At 52.5% G+C, this 21,718-nt stretch overlaps 1 protein-coding gene across 2 annotated transcripts in view; it reads right to left on the bottom strand.

The window, feature by feature from the left end:
• Positions 1-5,742: 5,742 nt before the first annotated feature.
• The window catches only part of BCAS4 (breast carcinoma amplified sequence 4), an 84,858-nt gene continuing 68,882 nt past the window's right edge, over positions 5,743-21,718 (bottom strand). For both annotated transcript variants that reach the window (XM_021920933.2, XM_003904614.4), the window contains one exon: positions 5,743-6,438. In XM_021920933.2, coding sequence (XP_021776625.1) covers positions 6,316-6,438 — 123 coding nt within the window. In that variant the 3' untranslated portion in view covers positions 5,743-6,315. The remainder of the gene's footprint in view (positions 6,439-21,718) is intronic.

Raw genomic sequence — 21,718 nt, 5'->3', positions numbered from 1 at the left:
CTCAAATGCAAATGCCCACAGGGGCTAGGCAGGTGAAATAAATTAGTGAAATAATTTGGGTATAAGAAAAGCCTGGAGAGCAGGACCCCCCAAAGCAACTTGACTTTATTTAGCTCATTGTTTTAAATTAGAATATCTAGCACTAAAAACAGTGCACTCACATTCTTAAGGCAACAAGCAAACAGGAAATTCAGTTATTTATATGCATTCTCCTAATTTTTAATTGGTGGCAACTGATTTTAACCATTTTTTGAATAGGCAAACACCAAAATATCAAAATTTTTAAAGTACAGTGAAAAGGATACCTCTCACCCCAGATATCCACCATTCTCAAATCTGTATTTATCCTTCCAGAGAATGGTAATGCCTTTTTCACATAGATAATAGCATGCCACGTACATTTTTCTGCATTTGGCTTTCATATCTTGGCAATGTTTCCATACCAATTCATAAAGAACTCTTAATCCATTTTTACAACATTATAGTGTTCCATCATATAGTTGGGCTATAAAGGAATAAACCCCAGATCAATAAACACTTGGGTTCTTTCTAATCTTTTGCTATCTCACTGTGCAGTGACTAACCTTGTACATTTATCTTTTATTTCTTGTGTGTGTAAACTGGATTCCTAGGGGTGGAATTACTGGGTCTGAGGACATTCCCCCTCCCCACCCCCTTTTTCTTTTAAAGAGATGGGGTTTTGCTTTGTCATTCAGGCTGGAGTGCAGTGGCATGATCACAGCTCACTGCAGCCTCAACCTCCTGGGCTCAAGCGATCCTCCTGCCTCAGCCTACTGAGTAACTAGAACCATTTCTAATTTTGATAGGCATGCCAATTGCCCCCCATGAGAATGGTGTCCCACCATCAATGTACAAGAATATGTTTCTTCAAAATGTCACCAACAAGACCAGGCACAGTGGCTCATGCCTGTAATCCCAGCACTTAAGGAGGCTGAGGCAGGTGGATCACTTGAGGCCAGGAGTTTGAGACCAGCCTGGCCAACATGGCAAAACCCCATCTTACTAAAAACACAAAAATTAGCTGGGCATGGTGGTACACACCTTTAATCCCAGCTACTTGGGTGCCTGAGTTGGGAGGATCGCTTGAGCCCAGGAGGCAGAGGTTGCAGTGAGCCGAGATCATACCACTGCACTCCAGCCTGGGCAACAGAGCAGACATTGTCTCAAAAAAACAAAAACAAAACAAAACAGAATCAATAGTCTCATCAAAAATTTTAATCCTTGCCAGCCTGAAATGTGGAAAATCTCAGGGTATTTTTCCATACTTACTGGCATACATCAAGGCTGAGTATCTTTCCATGTTTTGCATTTTCCGTGAAACTCCTGTTTATAGCCTTTGCCTGTTTTGCCACTGTTTCCCTTTTTTGTAGGTGACATTTATTATGGAGATTATCCCTTTGTAGCATGAGATGCAAATATATTTTCCCAATTTGTCATCTATCTTTTGAATTTGCCTAGGATTTTGTTGTTTTGGGATCTTTCGGTTGCGTTTTCTGTTGGTTTTGCCATGCAGAGGTTTAAAATTTATATATATATATATACACACACAAAATCAAATTGACCTCTTTTATGGCTTCTCGATTTTGTACACTTCTCCAATGTGTTTACCTATTTCTTCAATAGATTCGTTTTATTTTACTTTTTAAGACAGGGTAACACTTTGTCACTCAGGCTGGAGTGCAGTGGCTGCACAATCTCAGCTCACTGCAGCCTCAACTTCCCTGGCTTGAGCAATCTTCCTGCCTCCCACCAAGTAGCTGGGTCTACAGGCAAGAACCACCATGCCTGGCTAATTTTTGTATTTTTTACAGAGAAGGGGTTTTGCTATGTTGCCCATGCTGGTCTTGAACTCCTGAGCTCAACCGATCCACCCACCTTGGCCTCCCAAAGTGGTAGGATTCGTGTGTGAGCCACTGCACCCGGCCAATAGATTCATTTTATACATCAAACTTCTAATTGATTTGCAATTTTGGAATTGTTCCAGGTGTGCTGAGTGAGGTATGGAGTTCTATTTTTTCAGGTCACCCAATTGTCACAACATGAAAACATCTTAGAACAATTCAGGGCAAACCACACATTTCTGCCAATCAGATACAACCCCATGGGCTGCTGTCTTGAAACCTCTTGCTTTGATGAGCACGAAGTTCACATCCGCTGGCAAAGTGGGAAAGGGGGTTGACCGAAGAGCCTTGCTCTTGGGAAAAAATCTGTAGTGACCTTTCTACTGGTGTCCCTGTCCAACATCGACCACAAAAGAAAAAGACTGGCAGGCCTTGGTGGCTCGCGACTGTAATCCCAATACTCTGGGTGGCCAAGGTAGGAGGATCACTTGAGCCCAGGAGGTTGAGACCAGCCTGGACAATATAGCAAGACCCCATCTCTGTTTCAAAAAGAAAAAAAAGATCAGATCACCCTTTCCTAGGCTGCAGTTACCTTTACCAAGGGGTTAGAGGCCATCAATAGTCAGCAACTGAGGACATCATTGACTGGACAATGGAAACGTCAGGCACTTTGCTTTAATGAGGATGCACACGAAGTCACCTGGCACAAGGACAGTGCAGCCGCTCAGAGGACTGAGGTTGGGGGTTCGTGGCAAGGCGCAGTGTCCCGGCCTTCCTTCCCAGGTGTCTCCAAGTGTCCCTTAAAGCTCATTGTTTGGCAATGCAAATCCTAGGAACTTTGGAATGGCTACTTCCAGTGCATTTGTCACCTTTTCCCCACAGATTTCCCTGTGCAACCTCACCCCTCCTAACAGGACAGAGAGAGCAGCCTCTACTCTCCCATGACTTCTAACTCTGACACGTAAGGGCAGTTCCTGAGTCACTCACTGTTCAGGCCCTCGGATGCCGCTGGTCAACTGAGAAATGCAGCACAAACAACCCTTTCCCCATCGCAGCCGGGGCCCTGCAACAGCAGCCTCCCATTACTGAGAGCCCCTCACCAGTGTGCCCAGCACGCACACAGCTCACCTCGTGTCACCCTCACCACAACCTATCAGGCCAGAGCCATCCTCATGTCTTACCGCAGGGGCGGCTGGACTCAGAGCAAGTGAAAAGCCCGGCCCACACAGCTAAGAGGCATGGGAGTGGACAGTGCCGCCAGGCAGGCTAACCTCAGGGCCATGCTCCTAGCTCTCTGCTTTAGGACACTCAACGTTGCTATGGCTTAATCACATGGGATTTCCTTCCAACTCTCCCCGGCCCCTGTTTCAGGCGCGGGGAGGAGAAAGAAGCCTGGGAGTGCCCAACACTCAGCAGATACTCATCCTTCTGGAAATGAGTGTCCTCAACCGCTTGTCTAAAAACTTAACATTAGCTTCCTCCTTTTTCTTTTTTTTTTTTTGAGAGAGGGTCTCGCTCCATTGCCCAGGCTGGAGTGAAGTGGCACAACCTAGGTTTGCTGCAACCTCCACCTCCCAGGTTCAAGCGATTCTCATGCCTCAGCCTCCCGAGTAGCTGGGACTACAGGGGTACACCACAGCACCTGGCTAATTGTTGTGTTTTTAGTAGAGATGAGGTTTCACTATGTTGGCCAGGCTGGTCTCGAATTCCTGACCTGAAGTGATCTGCCCACCTCGGCCTCCCAAAGTGCTGGGATTACAGGCATGAGCCACCGCACCCGGCCAACTTTCCATCCAATGCATGCTCTCCCTGAGCACACTGGGGCATGCAGAGTGTCCAAGCTCCCTTCGATAAAAACAGTCCCAGCCAATACAACACAGGCATGAGAATGAATGATCTACAGTGACACAGCAACAGGGACACCTCCCAAGGTAACATCAAGCCAATGACTCCAGAGACAAGAGATGACACAACATAGGTACACATCCCATGTGTCCTCTCTATACAGCGCACAGAAACTAGAAACTCCAGCCCATACAGTTAGATGTCAGTATGCTGTCAGCCTGGGGTGGGGGTGGGCATGGGCATGGACCAGAAGGGGGCATTAGGGGGCTACTCAGTGCTGATAATGTTGGTTGGTTGGTTTCTCAGTCTGGTGAGGCTTAAATAGATGCATTCAGTTTGTGAAAAATTTAGTGAACCACTTAGGCACCCCTTTCTGTAAAGTAAATTATACTTCAATAAAAGTTTCTGCCAACACAACATTTTGGGAGGCCAAAACGGGAGGGTCCCCTGAGCCCAGAAGTTCAAGACCAGCTGGAACAATATAGGGAGACCCTGTCTCTACAAAAAATAAAACAAACGTGAAAAGTTGCCAGGCATGGTGGTGCACGTCTGTGGTCCCAGCTACTTGGAAGGCTGAGGAAGGAGGATCACTTGAGCCCAGGAGTTTGAGGTTTCAGGGAGCCGTGATCACACCACTGTACTCCAGCCTGGGTGACAGGAGTCTCATTAAAAAAAAAAAAAAAAAAATTGCAAAAGTTACCTCAATAAAAAATTGCTGGCCGGGCACGATGGCTCACACCTGTAATCCCAGCACCTTGGGAGGTCAAAGTAGGAGGATCACCTGAGGTCAGGAGTTCGAGACTAGCCTGGCCAACATGGTGAAACCCCGTCTCTACTAAAAATACAAAAATTAGCTGGGCGTGGTGGTGGGCTCCTGTAATCCCAGCTCCCTGGGAGGCTGAGGCAGGAAAATAGCTTGAACTAGGGAGGCGGAGGTTGCAGTGAGCTGAGATCGTGCCACTGCACTACAGCCTGAGTGACAGAGTGAGACTCCATCTCAAAAAAAAAAAAAAAAAGAAAAGAAAGAAAAATGCCGACTTTTCCAGAAACAAGGGGTCTACCTATATCTTTTAATTCCAAAAATTGTCCTAAACTATTTCCCTGCTTTTCTGTTTTTAATTTAAAAAAAAAAAAATTTAGCCAAGGTCTCACTTGGTTATCCAGGCTAGAGTGTAGTGGCACAATCATGGCTCACTGCAGCCTCAACCTCCCAGGCTCAAGCAATCCTCCTGCCTCAGCCTCCCAAGTGGCTGGGACCACAGATGTGCACCAACACACCCAACTAATTTTTGTATTTTTGGTAGAGACATGGTCTATGTTGCCCGGGCTGGTCTCAAACTCCTGGGCTTAAGCGATCCACCCACCTCAGCCTCCCAAAGTGCTGGGATCCCAGGCATGAGCCGCTGCACCTGGCCTCTACTCTCTCTTGCCAGATTCAACATTTTAGGCTTCCTTGAAAAACTTTTTTGGGGGGTGGGGGACAAGGTCTTGCTCTGTTGCACATGCTAGGGTGCAGTAGAATAATCACGACTCACTGCAGTCTTGACCCCCTGTGCATAAGCGACCCTCATGCCTTAGCCTCCCAAGGTGCTGGGATTACAGGCATGAGTCACCTTGGTCACGCAGATTATCTTGAAATTCTAATGCAGGTCTACAGTTCAGTCCTGTATGTGCATAGCGGACTTGGCTGTATGTATGTGTGTGTTCTTGGCTCTTCGAGGAATTCCAGAAATACCCATTACAGGTTGAAGTCACCGTGAGAAATCTGGAGTGTTAGGACAATTGCAGGAAACTCATCTGCATGGGAAGAAATGCGGGTAAACAAGCCTTTGAAGACCCTGGGGGTCCTAATGACCTCTGCATTCTTGCTGGGAATCCAAAGGCCGGGACTATCCCCTCCCCTCAGCTAGAGCCTCATAAACAGATGCCCAGGATCAGGCTCTCACAGGTGACACACAGGAGGAACCTTCTGGAAAACACTGCCCAGGTGAAAAGGAAACTATCACTCCCCATCATTCTCACACCAGACCAGGACTGAGCTCTCGACACCTTTATTGGAAGGATCCTCAAGGCTGTGGGCACCGAGGTCTAGAGGCAACACAACCAGCACCCATCCACCCATCCACCCACCACAGTGGCAGAGCGCACCCCGTGCAAAACCCCATCACAGAGAGGACCATGGAGCCGCTGCAAAGCCATCATGGAGAGAAGGAAAGTCCCCACTGTCCATCAGCCCCGGCCAGGCCTGGCCCCTCAACCCCTGTAGAACCCCAGGCAGGCCAACGTGGGAGGCACCACACGTGGGTTCCAACTGCTTCTCCAAACCCTGTAGTCTCACATGAGGCAGGGAGGAAATCTGAAAATGGCAGCAGCCTGGGCGCGGAGGCTGCTGCCCGTGATCCCACCACGTTGAAAGGCCAAGGCGGGTGGATCACTTGAGCCCAGGAGTTTGAGATCAGCCTGGATAACATAGTGAGAGCCCATCTCGACATTTTAAAAAATGTCTTTAAAATATAAAATAAACAGCAATACAAAGAAAAAACCCCCCAAGCTGCAGCATGTACACAATGTCACTTTTCCAGCACTCCTGATGGGAAGACCACAAAGCTCACAGAGGCCGAGGGCAGGTGCGGGGGTGGTGCTGTGCCTCCCTGGCGTTCGCAGGAAAATAGTCCTCCGTCCTGTACAGTGTGGGCAGCTCATACGTCACGGGTACTGGTGCAGGCGACTTCTGGAATGACAAGAAATGGTGCTCTATCGGCAATTTGGATCCACTTGTTCCATGACCCAGGAATTCCCCGTCTACAAGTTCATCCCGCAAGACTCACACATATGACCAAAGACTGTGAGCTCCTCTAACAGCACTGCCTGTGACAGCCAAAGCTGGCCACCCAAAGGGACCAAGACATCCATGTCATGCCCTCTCCATAACGGAATACCCTGTAGGCATCAAGAAGAGCCAGGCAGCCCAGGCGCAGTGGTTTATGACTGTAATCCCAGCACTTTGCGGGGGCCAAGGTGGGCGGATCACTTGAGGTCAGGAGTTTGAGGCCAGCCTGGCCAACATAGTCAAAGCCTGTCTCTACTAAAAATACAGAAATTAGCCAGGCGTGGTAGCGCACACTTGTAATCCCAGCTACTTGGGAGGCAGAGGCAGGAGAATCACTTGAACCCGGGAGACGGAGGTTGCAGTGAGCCGAGATTGTGCCACTGCACTCCACCTGGGCAACAGAGTGAGACAATGTCTCGGGGGGGGGGGAAAAAAAAAAAGAGCCAGGCAGATCAATATGTTCTGGCAGAGAAGGACTAAGAAAGCAAGGTGAGAAGGGCAGACATGTGACAAAGGGACCTGTACCGACACGTGACAGCTCTGCAGGGCGATCCCAGAGCCTGGGTACAGTGGCTGTGGTTGGTGACATGATTTTTTTTTTTTTTTTGAGACAGAGTCTTGCTGTGTCCCCCACCCGGGGTAAAGGGGGGCCCTTTTTGCCCCCTGCCACCTTCGCCCTCCTGGGGTCAAGCGATTCTCCTGCCTCAGTCTCCCAAGTTTGGTGGGATTTTTGGCGTGCCCCCCCCCGCCCGGCTTTTTTTTTTTTTTTTTTTTTTTTTAGTAGAGATGAGGTTTCGCCATGTTGGCCAGGCTAGTCTCAAATGCCGGGCCTCCAGTGACTCGCCCGCCTCAGCCTCCCAAAGTGCTAGGATGACAGGTGTGAGCCACCGCGCCTGGCCAGGACTGATTTTTCTTCCACTGTGTACCCATCTGTGCTGCCTGGAGTTCCTGCCATATGCATGTGCTACTCTTTCAAAAAACAAAACCATTTTAAGAAGTGCTTCCTCATTTCTGGTGAGGATTTTTGTGGAGGGAGGCGGGGAAGGGGAGATTTCCCATTGAGCCGCTCACTGCGCGCTGGCTGGCGGGCTCCTGCAGGCTGCCAAGCATCTCCAGGAAAAACCAGGTTACCAACAACCACCCGGAATGACGGCTCTCAAACTTGGCCATGCGCTGGAATCTCCTGGGAGTTTTATGAAATACTGATGCCCAGGGCCCACACCAGGGAGTCGGATGTCACTAGTCTGGGGCATGGCCTGGGGGTGGGACATTTCACAGCTCCCAGGTGATTCTCGTGCAGAATCCAGGCTGCAAGGACCGTGGCCTGTACCAGAGGAAGGAGAGGGCTCCTGGGCCGCTGTTCCTGGTTGGAGCTGGTGGAGATGAGCAAGGATGCAGGGCCAAGGGGGACAGAGGGAGGGGACCTTCTCACCACCCCCGACCCTGTCCCCCAGCTCTCTGCACTGTCTCATCTCCTGGCTACCTCTGCCCACTCTGGCTGAGACCCAGTTCTGGCTACAGCTGAAAGCTGGGTGTCAGTGCAGGGATATGGGCTCCAGACTGTGGCCAATGACAGCTCCCCAACTGCCAGACACCTTTGCAGACCCCTTCCCGTGCTCCCTGCTTCCCTTCCCTCCCCTCCCTCTGCACTTGACACCACGACCCCAGTGCAGAGGGGGAGATCAAGGCTCAGGAGGTGCCCTGCCCCAAGTCACACATCCTCCAAGCATCTGTCCACCAGCAACTGACTTACAGGGCACCAGGCCAGCCCTGTCCTGTGCGCTGAGGAGACAGCCATGAACAAGACAACCATCCCAGCCTTCATGGGGCATGGCACTCACTTAGTGGGGACACAGATGAACCAGGAGAAACAATGCTACCCTATGATGTGGGCTAATGGCAGGATGGACACAAAGGCCTGGGGAACCCAGATGGGGCCTCAGCTCATCCTAGAGGGTTGGGAGAATTTTGGGGGCTGAGCTGTCTAGAACCTTCACAGCCTCAGCAGCAGCTGGCCAGGAGTCAGGAGAAGTGGGGTATAGCAGTGCCAAGGGCCGGTGTTCCAAGCCAAGGGAACAGCCTGCGCTGAGTGGCTGGGGTGTAGGACTGTGGGGATCAGCGCGTAGACAGGGAGGAAGCCAGACAACGGGCCGGGGCCACCTGCGCTCACTCTTGCAAGCCAAGCTATAACCTTGATCCCAGGAGCACTGGGGGCCTTTAAAGCTCCCAAGCGGGAGGCTGTGTGTGTGATGAGGTCTGCGCTTCAGGAACAGCAGGGAGAGAATACACTCTAGGGGCGAGAGTGGAGCCACGAGGAGGCTGTTGCATGTGTCCCCCGAAAGTGAGAGTGGCTAGGTAATCACGTCTGGGCTCCAGGGCCTTGGCTTCCCACCATACCACACCAAGCCTGTTACAGAAGGGAGCCATCAAAGGATCTTACATAAGGTGCAACACGCTCTGACGTCTAGGGACCTCATCCCAGCCTGCGTCACCACCTCCACATCTGGAAAACCAGGACAAGTGACGCAACTTGGCCAAGGGTGAACCTCACACACGGCAAATGGAATGTTCTGCCCAGCCAATGCTCAGTCAGCCACTCTTGGCTCAGCCTGCTCGGGGATGACTCGGAAGATGAGGCCTATTCCCACCTGCCCCTCTTCTCCTAGCACGTTCCCAAGCTATCCCTGCCTCTGTGGGTCAATGGACACACGTCCCCCTGATGGCACTGCAATCAGAACACAAACAGGAGCTGAGCCACAAGATACATCTCCAGCCAGAGGGCTGCGGCTGGTGGGTACCCACAGGTGTGGGATTTCACCCTCTTTCTTTTTAATGATGGCCTGAGAACTGGCTGTCATAGTATCTAGAAAATGCAACATTCGGCCGGGCGCGGTGGCTCAAGCCTGTAATCCCAGCACTTTGGGAGGCCGAGACGGGCGGATCACGAGGTCAGGAGATCGAGACCATCCTGGCTAACACGGTGAAACCCCGTCTCTACTAAAAAATACAAAAAAATAGCCGGGCGAGGTGGTGGGCGCCTGTAGTCCCAGCTACTCGGGAGGCTGAGGCAGGAGAATGGCGCAAACCCGGGAGGCGGAGCTTGCAGTGAGCTGAGATCCGGCCACTGCACTCCAGCCTGGGCGACAGAGCCAGACTCTGTCTCAAAAAAAAAAAAAAAAAAAGAAAATGCAACATTCAAGTGAATCATGGGAGTTCAAAGCCTGCCCCTCTCATCCTGACACATGACTAGGAGCCAACGAGTGTTCTGTGATCTGAAAAGAAACGGCCCTTCTTCTCCTGGTCCTGAGGACCCAGGCAAGGGTCAGTGACCAGGCCAGGCCAGAGCCAGTGTCCAGCCCAGCCAGGCGGCCTCTCCTAGGCCAGCTGGGCCTCATCCCAAATCCCTGTTCCTTTTTGAAATGGTTCTATGAAGAAGGATGGAGTTTCTGTCTCCTCCCTCAAGGAGATGGATTCTAAAAATGGAGGAAAAATCAATATCCTTATGAAGAAGCCAAAGAGAAGGAGTGGTGAGAGGCTGCTGGCAGCTCTAGATGTGATCGTATCTTCAGGCCTGGAGAGAACTAATGCAAGGAACTCCCAACAATCACATCCCTCCTGGTGACAGAGGGGAAAGGTCCTCCCTGAATTTGGACAAGGGGGTCGCAGGGAGACAAGCTCTGTCGGTGTCTGGCCAAACGTCACAATGGATTACTGAACAGCTGCTTCCTGTGCACTCAGGAAGGAAGTCAATCACTAGGAGCCCCCAGGGGCTCCACGGAGAACAAGCATGCTTTCCCTTTTCAGGAGGGCCACTACTCTGGAAGACCAGACAAAAGGCTGCAGAGGCTGGTGCCGCTCCACATCCACTCAGGCCCAAGCCTCACACCTGGGAGGACATGCTGGAGACACGTGGGTGAGTAACCACAGCTCTTTGGAGAACGGGGCTCAAGTCAGCCAGGCAGGGGCAGAGGGGCATGAGCCAGGCAAGGGGCAGAGGGGCATGAGCCAGGCAAGGGGCAGAGGGGCATGAGCCAGGCAGGGACAGAGGGGCATGAGCCAGGCAGGGGCAGAGGGGCATGAGCCAGGAAGCTCAGGTGTTTCCTCTTCAGACCAAAACACAGTCTTGGAGAACGGTGGGCATGGGTGGGCGCTGTATCAGCCTGTCTGTCCACTTCCCCTTGGGGTGCTAGCATCTTTATTTTATTTTATTTTTGAGACAGAGCCTCACTCTGTTACTCAGGCGGGAATGCAATGGCGCAATCTCGGCTCACTGAAGCCTCCGCCTCCCGGGTTCAAGCGAGTCTCCTGCCTCAGCCTCCCGAGTAGCTGGGATTACTAAAGGCACCCACCACCACATCCGGCTTATTTTTTTGTATTTTTGTAGAGACGGGGTTTCACCATGTTGGCCAGGCTGGTCTTGAACTCCTGACCTCAGGTGATCTGTCTGCCTCGGCCTCCCAAAGTGTTGGGATTACAGGGGTGAGCCACCACGCCCGGCTGCATCTTGATTTTTCCAAGGGATCCCCTCGTGCCCAACTCCCCATCTAAGCAGATCCCCACCCCCTCCACAGCTCAGGTTGGGGCTAAGAGCAGTCCCAGCCCATGTGAGCAGCTCACCCTCCACCCACGGAGGTGAGTCCAGGAGTGAGCATGTGACAGGGCCACTGCAATTCTTGCTACTGGGACAGGGATGCTCTCCCCAGAGGTTCCTGGGAGTTCAGGTGACGGGCCACTCCTGCTACCCCACCAGGGGCCCGCCTGAGAATGAAGCCCGCGCAGAGGGATGCAGAGTTGGAAGACAGGGCAAGACAGAGTCCTGCCAATATCACTTTGAGCACGTGAACCCTATTTTGCTGAAGACTGGAATTACCCTGGGGCTTTTCCTGTTCATGAGCCTCAAAATTATCTTGTTCCTTTAAGCCACGCTGACCAGGGTTGCTTGTAACTAAGAGTCCTGCCTGAAATAAATAATAAACCCCCCGGGGTGGCAGCAAGTGCTTTGAAACCAGCCGCCTGAATCAGCAGGTGAGGGCTGGTGTGTGAGGCTGAAAACAACCAGATGCCTGCAGGGCTGTCAGGCTGCAGACGCCCCTGGCAGATGGACAGGACCACGCCCCGGAGGCAGACCCCCTCACTGGCACACCCGCATGCCACGGAAACTACTTTCACACCCATTCTCTCTTAGATTCTCATGGCAGCCTGCAAGGGAGGAGTCGCTGTGTCTCAGAGGTCCGAGGAGGGAGACAGCAGTGGAGCTGGGGTCCACTTGGGCCTGTCCAGCTCCAAGACCAGCCCTTGCCCATCATGCTACAGGGCTCCTTGATGGAGCAGCAAATTCAAACCCTAGGGTTTTCACCCTTGAAAATCTCCGAGGGGACTTCAGAGCTCTCCACCTCCCGCCCCTCGCCCTCCGGCTGGGAATGAGTCCCCGCTGGGGTCCACGGGGTATGTCCAACCCTTTGGAATCTGGCTCCCCACCCCCTCCTCCCGTGCCGCAGGCAGGAATGTTCTCTGCTCTGGGATAGGATAGGTCAAGACACAGAAACCTGACTCGGCTGTGAGCTCCTCCCCAGCCTACCCCAGACCAAGGCCCGCCTCTGCCAGAGGGAGTGCTGGGGCGCAGGGCCTGGCTGCTTTCTGAGTCTTCCCACACCCCCGCAGGTCCCTGCGTCCACCCTGCACACCTGAGTTCCCAAACCTGCAGTGCACAGGCCAAATGCATGTGTGCTGGATCTGCTTCGTGATTTTGTAAAAATGGAATTAACTTCAAACATATAAAAATCAGATTTCCCGTGAAAAGCAGACTGCCGGTTTCTCTTGGAAAATCAGACCGTCAGGCGGCTCCGGGCCCACAGTCCCTCGTGGCTGAAAGTGGCTGAGCTGAGGAGCCCCAGCCCCTGAGATCCCCACAGTTCCTGTGACCTGCTGCGTCTGGCCGAAGTCTCAGAGTTGGCCCCAGCAATCCGTACCACCCAGCAGCTCCTTTTCGCACAAAGACCTCAAACGTTTGTCACAGCATGTGATAGGATGAAGCCTCAGGCCCCGGCTGGGTTCACAGCCTCACTTCTGAAGCCCCCCAGTCAGAACAAGCTCTGCTCTAAAGCCACGCCCACCACCTCCGGGCCTCCGTTTGCCCTGTGCTGCTCTGTTTCTACAAACCCTCCACAGCCCCTCGCCAGTCCTGGCCCACCCGCATCTCCCTCTTGGGAAGCCCTAATCGCACATCCCTGACCCTGCATGGTTTTCAGGTCAGGGTCAGCAAATGTTTTCTGTAAAGAGCTAGACAGTAAATATTTTACGCTTTGCCAACCACAGTCTCGGTCACAACCACTCAACTCTGCCCAGGTAGTATAAATGCAGCCAGAGACAATATGTAAACAGAAGGCATGGCTGTGTGCCAATAAAACTTTATTTACAAAAGCAATGGCAGGCTGGGTGTGGTGGCTCACGCCTATAATCCCAGCACTTTGGGAAGCCAAGGTGGGCAGATCATCTGAGGTCAGGAGTTCGAGACCAGCCTGGCCAAAATGATGAAACCCCATCTCTACTAAAAATACAAAAAGCTGGGTGTGGTGGCAGGTGCCTGTAATCCCAGCTACTTGGGAGGCTGAGGCAAGAGAATCACTTATAGCAGAAGGCGGAAGTTACAGTGAGCTGAGATCGCGCCACTGCACTCCAGCCTGGGCAACAGAGCGAGGCTCCATCTCAAAAAAAAAAAAAAAAAAAAAAAAAAAAAAAGCAGTGGCAGGCCAGATTTGATCCCCAAACCATAGTTTGCTTCTGAATTAAATCTGTCCTCCCAAATAGAACAGGAATGACAAACCCTTGCCTATACCTCCCTACCAAGCCAGGTCATCAGACATGGCTACCCAGTTGCAGGGCCAGGCCTGCCTCGGTGACCGTCCTCGGGCCTGACTTTTATGTGGTTGGTTGTTCTTGGGTGACCACTGCAGCCCCAGCCAGTGCTGACTCGCCCAGAACAGGCAAGAGGCATAGGTCAACATGGCTGCTGGGCCCAGCATCCTCCACCCCAGAAGGAGGGGCGGACACACTGCACCTGTACTCGCAGGCTGGGATCCAAGGTTGTCCAGGGTCTGCCCCAAACTCCCACAGCCCCCCCAGAACCTGGGCCAGCCCCTGGGAGCCTGAAGCCTCAGGCCAGCCAAGTGGAGGAGCTCAGGTGCCTGCTGTAAGAGGCCCACCTTCATCCCCCAGGGCACTGGGCACCCCCAGTGCCAGGGAACTTGAGAGAGGCCCATCCGACTGTGAAAACAACCATGCCTACTACACGCCAGGTGACACTACTTCTAACCTCACAGCACACTTTAAGGCAGGGTTTCTCATCCTCCTCAGCCTCACTTTCTTCCTCTACGAAACAGGGATAACGCCGTCAACTTCACTGAATCCTGCCTGGAGCACGGCAGTGAGGCTGGAGGTGCTGCAGCTACCTTGAGACCAGGAAGACAAAAGCCACATGCTAAGGATGGCAGAACAGCAGCCAGGAGAAGCCTGGGTCCCTGACTACTTCCTTGAGACACCCTGTCAGCTCAATGGGCCACCTCAGTACCTCTTGTCACAAGTAGGAAAAAACACCAACCTATTTGCTCAAAGCACCACGTGCAGCCTGATGTACACATCCTCTTGTTCTCATGATCCCTCTGTTCATAGCAAGCCACCCAGGTCACACAGAGTGTAAATGCACTGAGCCAGGACTCAAGCCCGGGTTGTTCAGATAATGAAATCAAAGGATCAGGCTGAGCATGGCAGCCTGCAATCCTGGCCTTTGGGAGGCCAAGGTGGGAGGATCTCTTGAGTCCAAGAGTTCAAGGCCAGCCTAGGCAACATAGCGAGACCCCCCACCTCTACAAAAACAAAAACATTAGCTGGTCGGGGTGGCACATACCTGTAGTCCCAGCTACTCAGGAGGCTGAGGTGACAGCATCACTTGAGCCCTGGAGGTCGAGGCTGCAGTGAGCCGTGATTGTGCCACTGCACTCCAGGCTGGGCAATAGAGCAAGACTCTGACTCAAAAAAAGAAAGAAAGGATCACCCAAGAAGCGACACCTGCTAGATGCAAAAGCAAGCAGATGAGGAGGAGAAGCAAATCTCAAAATCATTCCAAAACAATTCCAAATTGCCTGCGTCTGCCCCTCCTCCCTTGAGTAGGGCTGCACTCCAAAGAGCAGGGTATGGAAAGGGGGGAAAGCAACTGCACAGTGGAGAAACCTGGCAAACATCACTTGGGTCAGGTGACCCACATCCAGCAGCATCAGTGCTGAGCCATGCTGAGGTATCCCTGCTATGATGTGATGAGAAGGGCGCCTTACCTCTGTGGTCTTCCTCCCCCAAACCCACAGCCCTGATCTAAGCATGAGAAAAACATCAGATAGGCCCTAATTAAAGGGTATTGTTCAAAATACCTACCCGATATTCTCAAAACTGTCAAGGTCATCAAAAACAAGGAAAGTCTGAGGCTGGGCGTGGTGGCTCATGCCTGTAATCCCAGCACTTTGTGTGGGTTTTTTTGTTTTGTTTTGTTTTGAGATGGAGTTTCTCTCTGTCACCCAGGCTGGACTGCAGTGGCATGATCTTGGCTCACTGCAAACTCTGCCTCCCGGGTTTAAGCGATTCTCATACCTCAGTTTCCCCAGTAGCTGAGATTACAGGTGCGCGCCACCACACCTGGCTAATTTTTGTATTTTTAGTAGAGACAGGGTTTCACCATGTTGGCCAGGCTGGTCTTGAACACCTGACCTCAAGTGATCTGCCCACCTTGGCCTCCCAAAGTGCTGGGATTACAGGAGTGAGCCACCATGCCTGGCCAATCCCAGCACCTTGGGAGGCAGGCCAAGGCAGGAGGATCCCTTGAGCACAGGATTTCAAGGCCAGCCTGGCCTACATAGGGAGACCTCATCTCTACAAACAAAACCCAAAAAATTAGCTGGGCATAGTGGCATGCACCTGCAGTCCTAGGTACTTGAGAGGCTGAGGTGGGAGGATCACCTGAGCTCTGGAGGTCAAGGCTACAGTGAGCCATTATCTTGCCTGCACTCTAGCCTGGGCAACAGAACGAGACCCTCTCTCCAACATAACAACAACAACAAAAACCCAAAACCAAAAACATCAAACCAAACCAAACCAAAACAAGAAAGTCTGAGAAACTGTCAGAGGAGAGCAGGCTGGGGAGACATGATGACTGAATGTAGTATTGGATCCTGGAACAGAAAAAGGCTTTAGGGAAACCGAAGCAACTGTGTTCATAATGTGTCAGTGTTGGTCCTTAGCTGTAACAACGCACACAGTAAAATGTTAACAACAGAAACAGCTGGCCGAGGGGTACAGAGACAGTCTCTGTACTATTACAGCAACTTCGCTCTAATTCTATAATTTTTTTTTAAAGCCAACAGAAGAAACAGATCAGTCTCACTCCATAAACCAAGCCCCAGCCTCTGTTAATTCAACCTCAGTGACCAAGAATGGAGCATTTACAGAGTGCCCAGCCCACGATGGGACCTACAGGGTCACAGAGCATTTATCCTCACAGCGGCTGGGAGAGGCAGGGATCCTCCATCCCACTTTGCAAAAGGGGAAACTGAGGCTCAGCGAGTCACTTGGCCATACCCACTCAGCCGGGAATTGGCAGAGCTGGGGTTCGACCCCAGGCCTGCCCAGCTCCAGCATCTGCACTGTCCCAGCACACAGGCACCCCCGGAGCTGTGTGGAGCTGGGGGTGAGCTCTCAGTCAGGAACCAGGATGTCCCTTCAGCATCTGCCCTCCAACCTCAGGACCCTTAGGGGTTGCTTGATCTGGTCCACTCAGAGAGCACAAATGGGTCACCTTTGGTCAGCATCCGGCTTGCAGACGAATTTAAAAATGAGTTCGTTGCCAACAGTGAAGAACTGGGATGTTCAAATAAACACTGAGTGCCTATTTCTCTAGAAAAACTGAGCTATCTGGCCACCGTGGGCCCGCATTCCCGCAGGGTGCAGTGAGCTGCCTCATCAACCAGGACACGTGCTGTCTGCTTTGCCACTGTCCCTGCCTGGCCTGCAGGACCTGTGGAGCCCTGTGGGCATCCAAGCTGGCAGTGGCTCCCGGCTTACAACGCCAGGCCAAGGCTCCATAAGGCTGAAGAGTATGCCAGTGGAGAGGCCTCTGCTTACCCTGAGCCCTACGGGTAAGGGACTGCTGATCTGGGGCCACCACCATGGCCTGTGGCTGCTGTCCCTCCCTTACTGTCTCCTCCAGTGCTTTCAAGAGCCATGAGTGAGGACCTGTGATGATGCCACTGTACAGATGAGAAAGCGGGCTTGGAGACAACAGGGCTAGGCCATGTGCCCAGGGTCCCAGCTGGTCAAAGGCTGAGGGGAGACTCAACTGGGCTCTTCCGAGCTCTTGGTGGCAGCCCCCACTACCGCCGGCCCCCAGGGCCCGTCCCCTAGGTCCTGGGCACCCTGCTGTGTCCGGGCTCCGGGCTTTCTGTACCTCAGCCTGTCCTGCCTGCAATGTCTGTGTCTGCTCCAGAGCCCTGAGTCTTCCAGAACACTGACAGCTGTGAGCAGAACCCCTCCCATTTCTCTGTAGGCAGCCCCTGCGTGTCCAATCCTGCCCTTGGGGTTGGGCTGGACAGCCTTGCAGAGCTCGTGCGGACATCGGCCCCTTCCCATCTGAATCCTCCTGCCCAGTCCAGCCCAGCCTTGGCCCCAGCCTCTGCCAGCCCAGTGACCACAGCAGCTGGTGGACATGGGAGGCTGCCGAGACCCTAGTGACAGAAGCACAGGGTTTGGGGCTGCTAGAGCTGGCAGCCAGTGCCCAGGGTGAGCCAGCAGCAGGGACAAGCTGCGGCAATCTTGTTAAGGTGATGCTGACCCAAGGGGGCAGCTCTGGAAGGTTCCTGGATGCCCACGAATTCTGCTTTTAGCTGGAGGAAAAGTGTTAACATGGAAACCAGCAGAGGAGTGGCCCCAGAAGTCTTGCCAAGCTGCTGGCTACTAAATCCAAGCTCGCGCACAGGGACAGCAGGTCGGGGTGTCGGTGTCACAGCACCCTCCAAACCCAGGGCTCCATGGGGCACCAGCTCCTGATTGGGTCTGGTCCCTCCAAACTTGGTCAACAAACTCTGCTGTCCATGGGCCAAGTCCCCTCTTTCCTCCTGCCCCTCCCCATCCCTCTGTCCTAGAGTCCTGACTCCCTCCTTCAATTGATGGTTTGTGCCAGAGTCATCCTACTTGAGCACCAAGGCACCTGGGCTTTGCTCCTGTCACATGGCCACTGACTGTATAGGACACACAAGTATATATTTTTATTTATTTATTTATTTTGAGATAGAGTCTTGCTCTGTCACCCAGGCTGGAGTGCAGTGGCATGATCTTGGCTCACTGCAACCTTGGCTCACCACAACTTCCGCCTCCAGGGTTCAAGCGATTCTGCTGCCTCAGCCTCTGGAGTAACTGGGATTACAGGCATGCACCACCATGCCTGGCTAATTTTGTATTTTTAATAGAGACGGGGTTTCACCATGTTGGCTAGGCTGGTCTCAAAATCCTGACCTCAAGTGATCTGCTTGCCTCGGCCTCCCAAAGTGCTGGGATTACAGGCATGAGCCACTGCGCCAGGCCAAAAGGTCATTTAAAAATAAATAAAGCACACAGAAGGCGGCAGATGCAAAGTACAGGGGGAATAACACAGATGACAGTTGTGTTAAATAGTATCAATAATGGCACTTTGAGAGGCTGAGGTGGGCAGATCACCTGAGGTCAGGAGGTAGAGATCAGCCTGGCCAACATGGTGAAACCCTGTCTCTACTAAAAATACAAAAAAACAAAAATTAGCCAGGTGTGGTGGCATGCACCTGTAGCCCCAGCTAAGCAGGAGCCTGAGGCAGGAGAATCTCTTGGACCTGGGAAGGGAGGTTGCAGTGAGCCAAGACTGCACCACTGCACTCCAGCCTGGGTGACAGAGCGAGACTCCTGTCTTAAAAAAAAAAAAAAAAAAAAATCAATCATGATCAATAGTAAGTACAATAGCAGCTCCCCCTTACCCTGTCTCGATGATTGCACACTACAGTCCTCTGCAGGGATATGAATGGTGATCCCATTTTATAGTCACGGAAACCAAGACTCAATGGGGCTTAGGAACTCACCTCCCAGCATGATGCTTCTACGACAGACTGGGTCGGCCTCTGGAGTGTGCAAACCCAGGTTATCGGGCCCAGGCGTGGGCTACCGCTCTGCTATCTCTGTCTTGAAGTACTTTTTTTTTTTTTTTTTTTTTTTTGAGAGGGAGTCTTGCTCTGTCACCCAGGCTGGAGTGCAGTGGCCCAATCTCCACTCACTGCAAGCTCTACCTCCCGGGTTCACGCCATTCTCTTGCCTCAGCCTCCAGAGTAGCTGGGACTACAGGCGCCCGCCACCACGCCTGGCTAATTTTTGTATTTTTAGTAGAGACGGGGTTTCACTGTGTTAGCCAGGGTGGTCTCGATCTCCTGACCTCGTGATCCGCCCGTCTCGGCCTCCCAAAGTGCTGGGATTACAGGCTTGAGCCACCGCGCCCGGCCGAAATTCTTAATAAGTTTGACAAAGGGGCCCTGCCTTGGCACTTCAAACTGTCACCTGAGATCTGTGTGCCTCCAGGATGGTGTTCTTTGTCCTCTGCTATCAGTCAAAAGGATGACTCCAGGGAAGCTCCATGGATGAGCCCTGGGCACAGAACAAGGGACAGCATGGCACTGGCGCTCCTGGCTGAGAAAACACCGTGGGACAAAGGGCGGAGGTGGGAACGGTGGTAGAATTTGAGGGGGGCACATGAGCAGATGGATTTGGCTGGAGCTAGGATTGACCCACTTGCAGGACAGAGCAGCAAATGGAAGAGTCCTCTGTAGCCCAGGGCAACAAACCAACATCTGTGCCCAGTGGCCTCGCTGGGTTCAGGGGTCCCCCATCACACTGAGATCCACCTCCCCAAGGGAGGCAGCTTTAGGCCCAGATGCCTGCAGTCAGTGTCCAACCTCCAGATCAGTCCCCTTATCCCATACCGACAGCTGGCTGTAGTCCAACCACCAACCACTGTCACATCAGAGTCATACATTTCTCACTTTGATGCTGAATTATCAATAGAATCCTTGAAGGTTTTGTTGGCCGGCCTGGAAGGTGGTTGGCTCCACAAAAAAGTATTGAAAATAGCACCAACTAGGCCAGGTGCGATGGCTCACGCCTGTAATCCCAGCACTTTAGGAGGCCGAGGCAGGTGGATCACTTGAGGTCAGGAGTTCAAGACCAGCCTGGCCAACATGGTGAAATCCCACCTCTACTAAAAATATGAAAAATAGCCAGGCATAGTGGCTCACACCTGTAGTCTCAGTTACTGGGGAGGCTGAGGCAGGAGAATTGCTGGAACCCTGGAGGCAGAGGTTGCAGTGAGCCAAGACTGCGCCACTACATTCCAGCCTGGGCGACAGAGTGAGACTCCGTCTCACGAAAAAAAAAAAAAAAAAAAAAAAAAGCACCAGTTAGCTTTGGGAAGTAAACCTGACCTACCATGTTGTCAGGCTGCACAAATACTACTCAGAGAAGCCCAGTTCCTGATACAGGCAGTTGTTATCCATTCAAGAAACAAGCCCTGGCCAGGCGCAGTGGCTCATGCCTATAATCCCAGCACTTTGGGAGGCTGAGGCAGGTGGATCACTTGAGCTCAGGAGTTCAAGACCAGCCTGGCCAACATGGCAAACTCCATCTCTACTAAAAATACAAAAAGTAGCCTGGAGCGGTGGCACACACCTATAATTCTAGCTACTCGGGAGGCTGAGGCACAAGAACCTGGAGGTAGTGGTTGTAGTGAGCTGAGATTGCACCACTGCACTCCAGCCTGGGTGATAGAGTGAGACTCTGTCTCAAAAAAAAAAAAAAAAAAAAAAAAAAGCCCTGAGGGCAAAATGAGAGGCAGCCTGGAACCAACAGGTGCTCAGATGCCTCCTCCAAGCCCCTGGCCAGCCTGGAGAAATTCCTTCCCTAGAGCTGTGCCCCCTACCTATGGAGAAGCACAGCCCAGGTGCAGCTGAAGGACCTGCTTCAGAGACAAGGCCTGGACTGTCCCCTGTGTCCCTTCTCCCCCATTCCAGGCCTCCAGGGAGCCTTGGCAGCCTCTTCTCAATCTCCCCCTTTCCTCCGACATGGGGGGTGTCCTTGGAGGTCTAAGAAGGAAGAAGGAAGAAGGAGGAAGGAGGAAGAAGGAGGAAGGAGGAAGGAGGAAGAAGGAGGAACGAGGAGAAAGGAGAAGGAGGAGGAGGAAGGAGGAAGAAGGAGGAAGGAGGAGAAAGGAGAGGAAGGAGGAGGCAGGAGGAAGAAGGAGGAAGGAGGAACGAGGAAGAAGGAGGAAGGAGGAGAAAGGAGAAGGAGGAGGAGGAAGGAGGAAGAAGGAAGGAGGAGGAAGGAGGAGGAAGGAGGAGGAAGAAGAAGGGAGAAGAGAGAAGGAGGAGGAAGGAAAAGAAGAGAGAAGAAGAAGCAGGAAGAAGAAGAAGAAGAAGAAATGAATGAACAGCCTAGTTGAAGAAGAAGAAGAAAGGAATGAACAGCCTAGTGGCTGTGATGCAAACATGAAGCAGCCAGATAAGGGGAGGGAAGCAGGAATGAGTGGCTAGGCTGGGGCAGGGGGCTGGAGGGGAGGAGATGGGAAAGGGAGCTGGAGGAGTCGCTCCAAGGATTCCAGGCCTTTCTGCACCCAAGCCAAGGAGTGGGCAGGTCACCTGCCCCTGGCATGGACACACAAAACAACTGCACCCCCCTCACCTGCCAACCCCATCCCTCTGTCAAAGCTGATATTCTAAATGTACAAAGGACATCTCAGAAGACAGACCATCCGTGCTGGACAGAGGCCATCTCGCCTTCAGAGAAACACTACACTCTTCTCATTTCACTCATGGCTGCTGCAAGGCTCTGGTCCAGCCCCTCCACCCCAGGGCCACACTGGGCTCCACACAGAGAAGGCCCTGGAGCCCTCCACAGCTGCAAAGACAGAAACGATAAGGGAACAAGATCCTGAGCCTGCTCCCTTGTCCATACCCACACCGATGCTGCAGCTGATCAGCCCCTCGCCACGCAGGGAGCTCGTCTGCCCCATTGGCTGCTGCACCCTTGGCCCAGGACGGCATCTGCCGCATGGGAGACGCCTAATCCATGTGAACTC

Source organism: Papio anubis, chromosome 16 (assembly GCF_008728515.1).
Source record: "Papio anubis isolate 15944 chromosome 16, Panubis1.0, whole genome shotgun sequence".
NCBI classification, from domain to species: domain Eukaryota; kingdom Metazoa; phylum Chordata; class Mammalia; order Primates; family Cercopithecidae; genus Papio; species Papio anubis.
The sequence above is the reverse complement of the archived record's forward strand: the minus strand, read 5'-3'. Positions and strand labels throughout refer to the sequence as shown.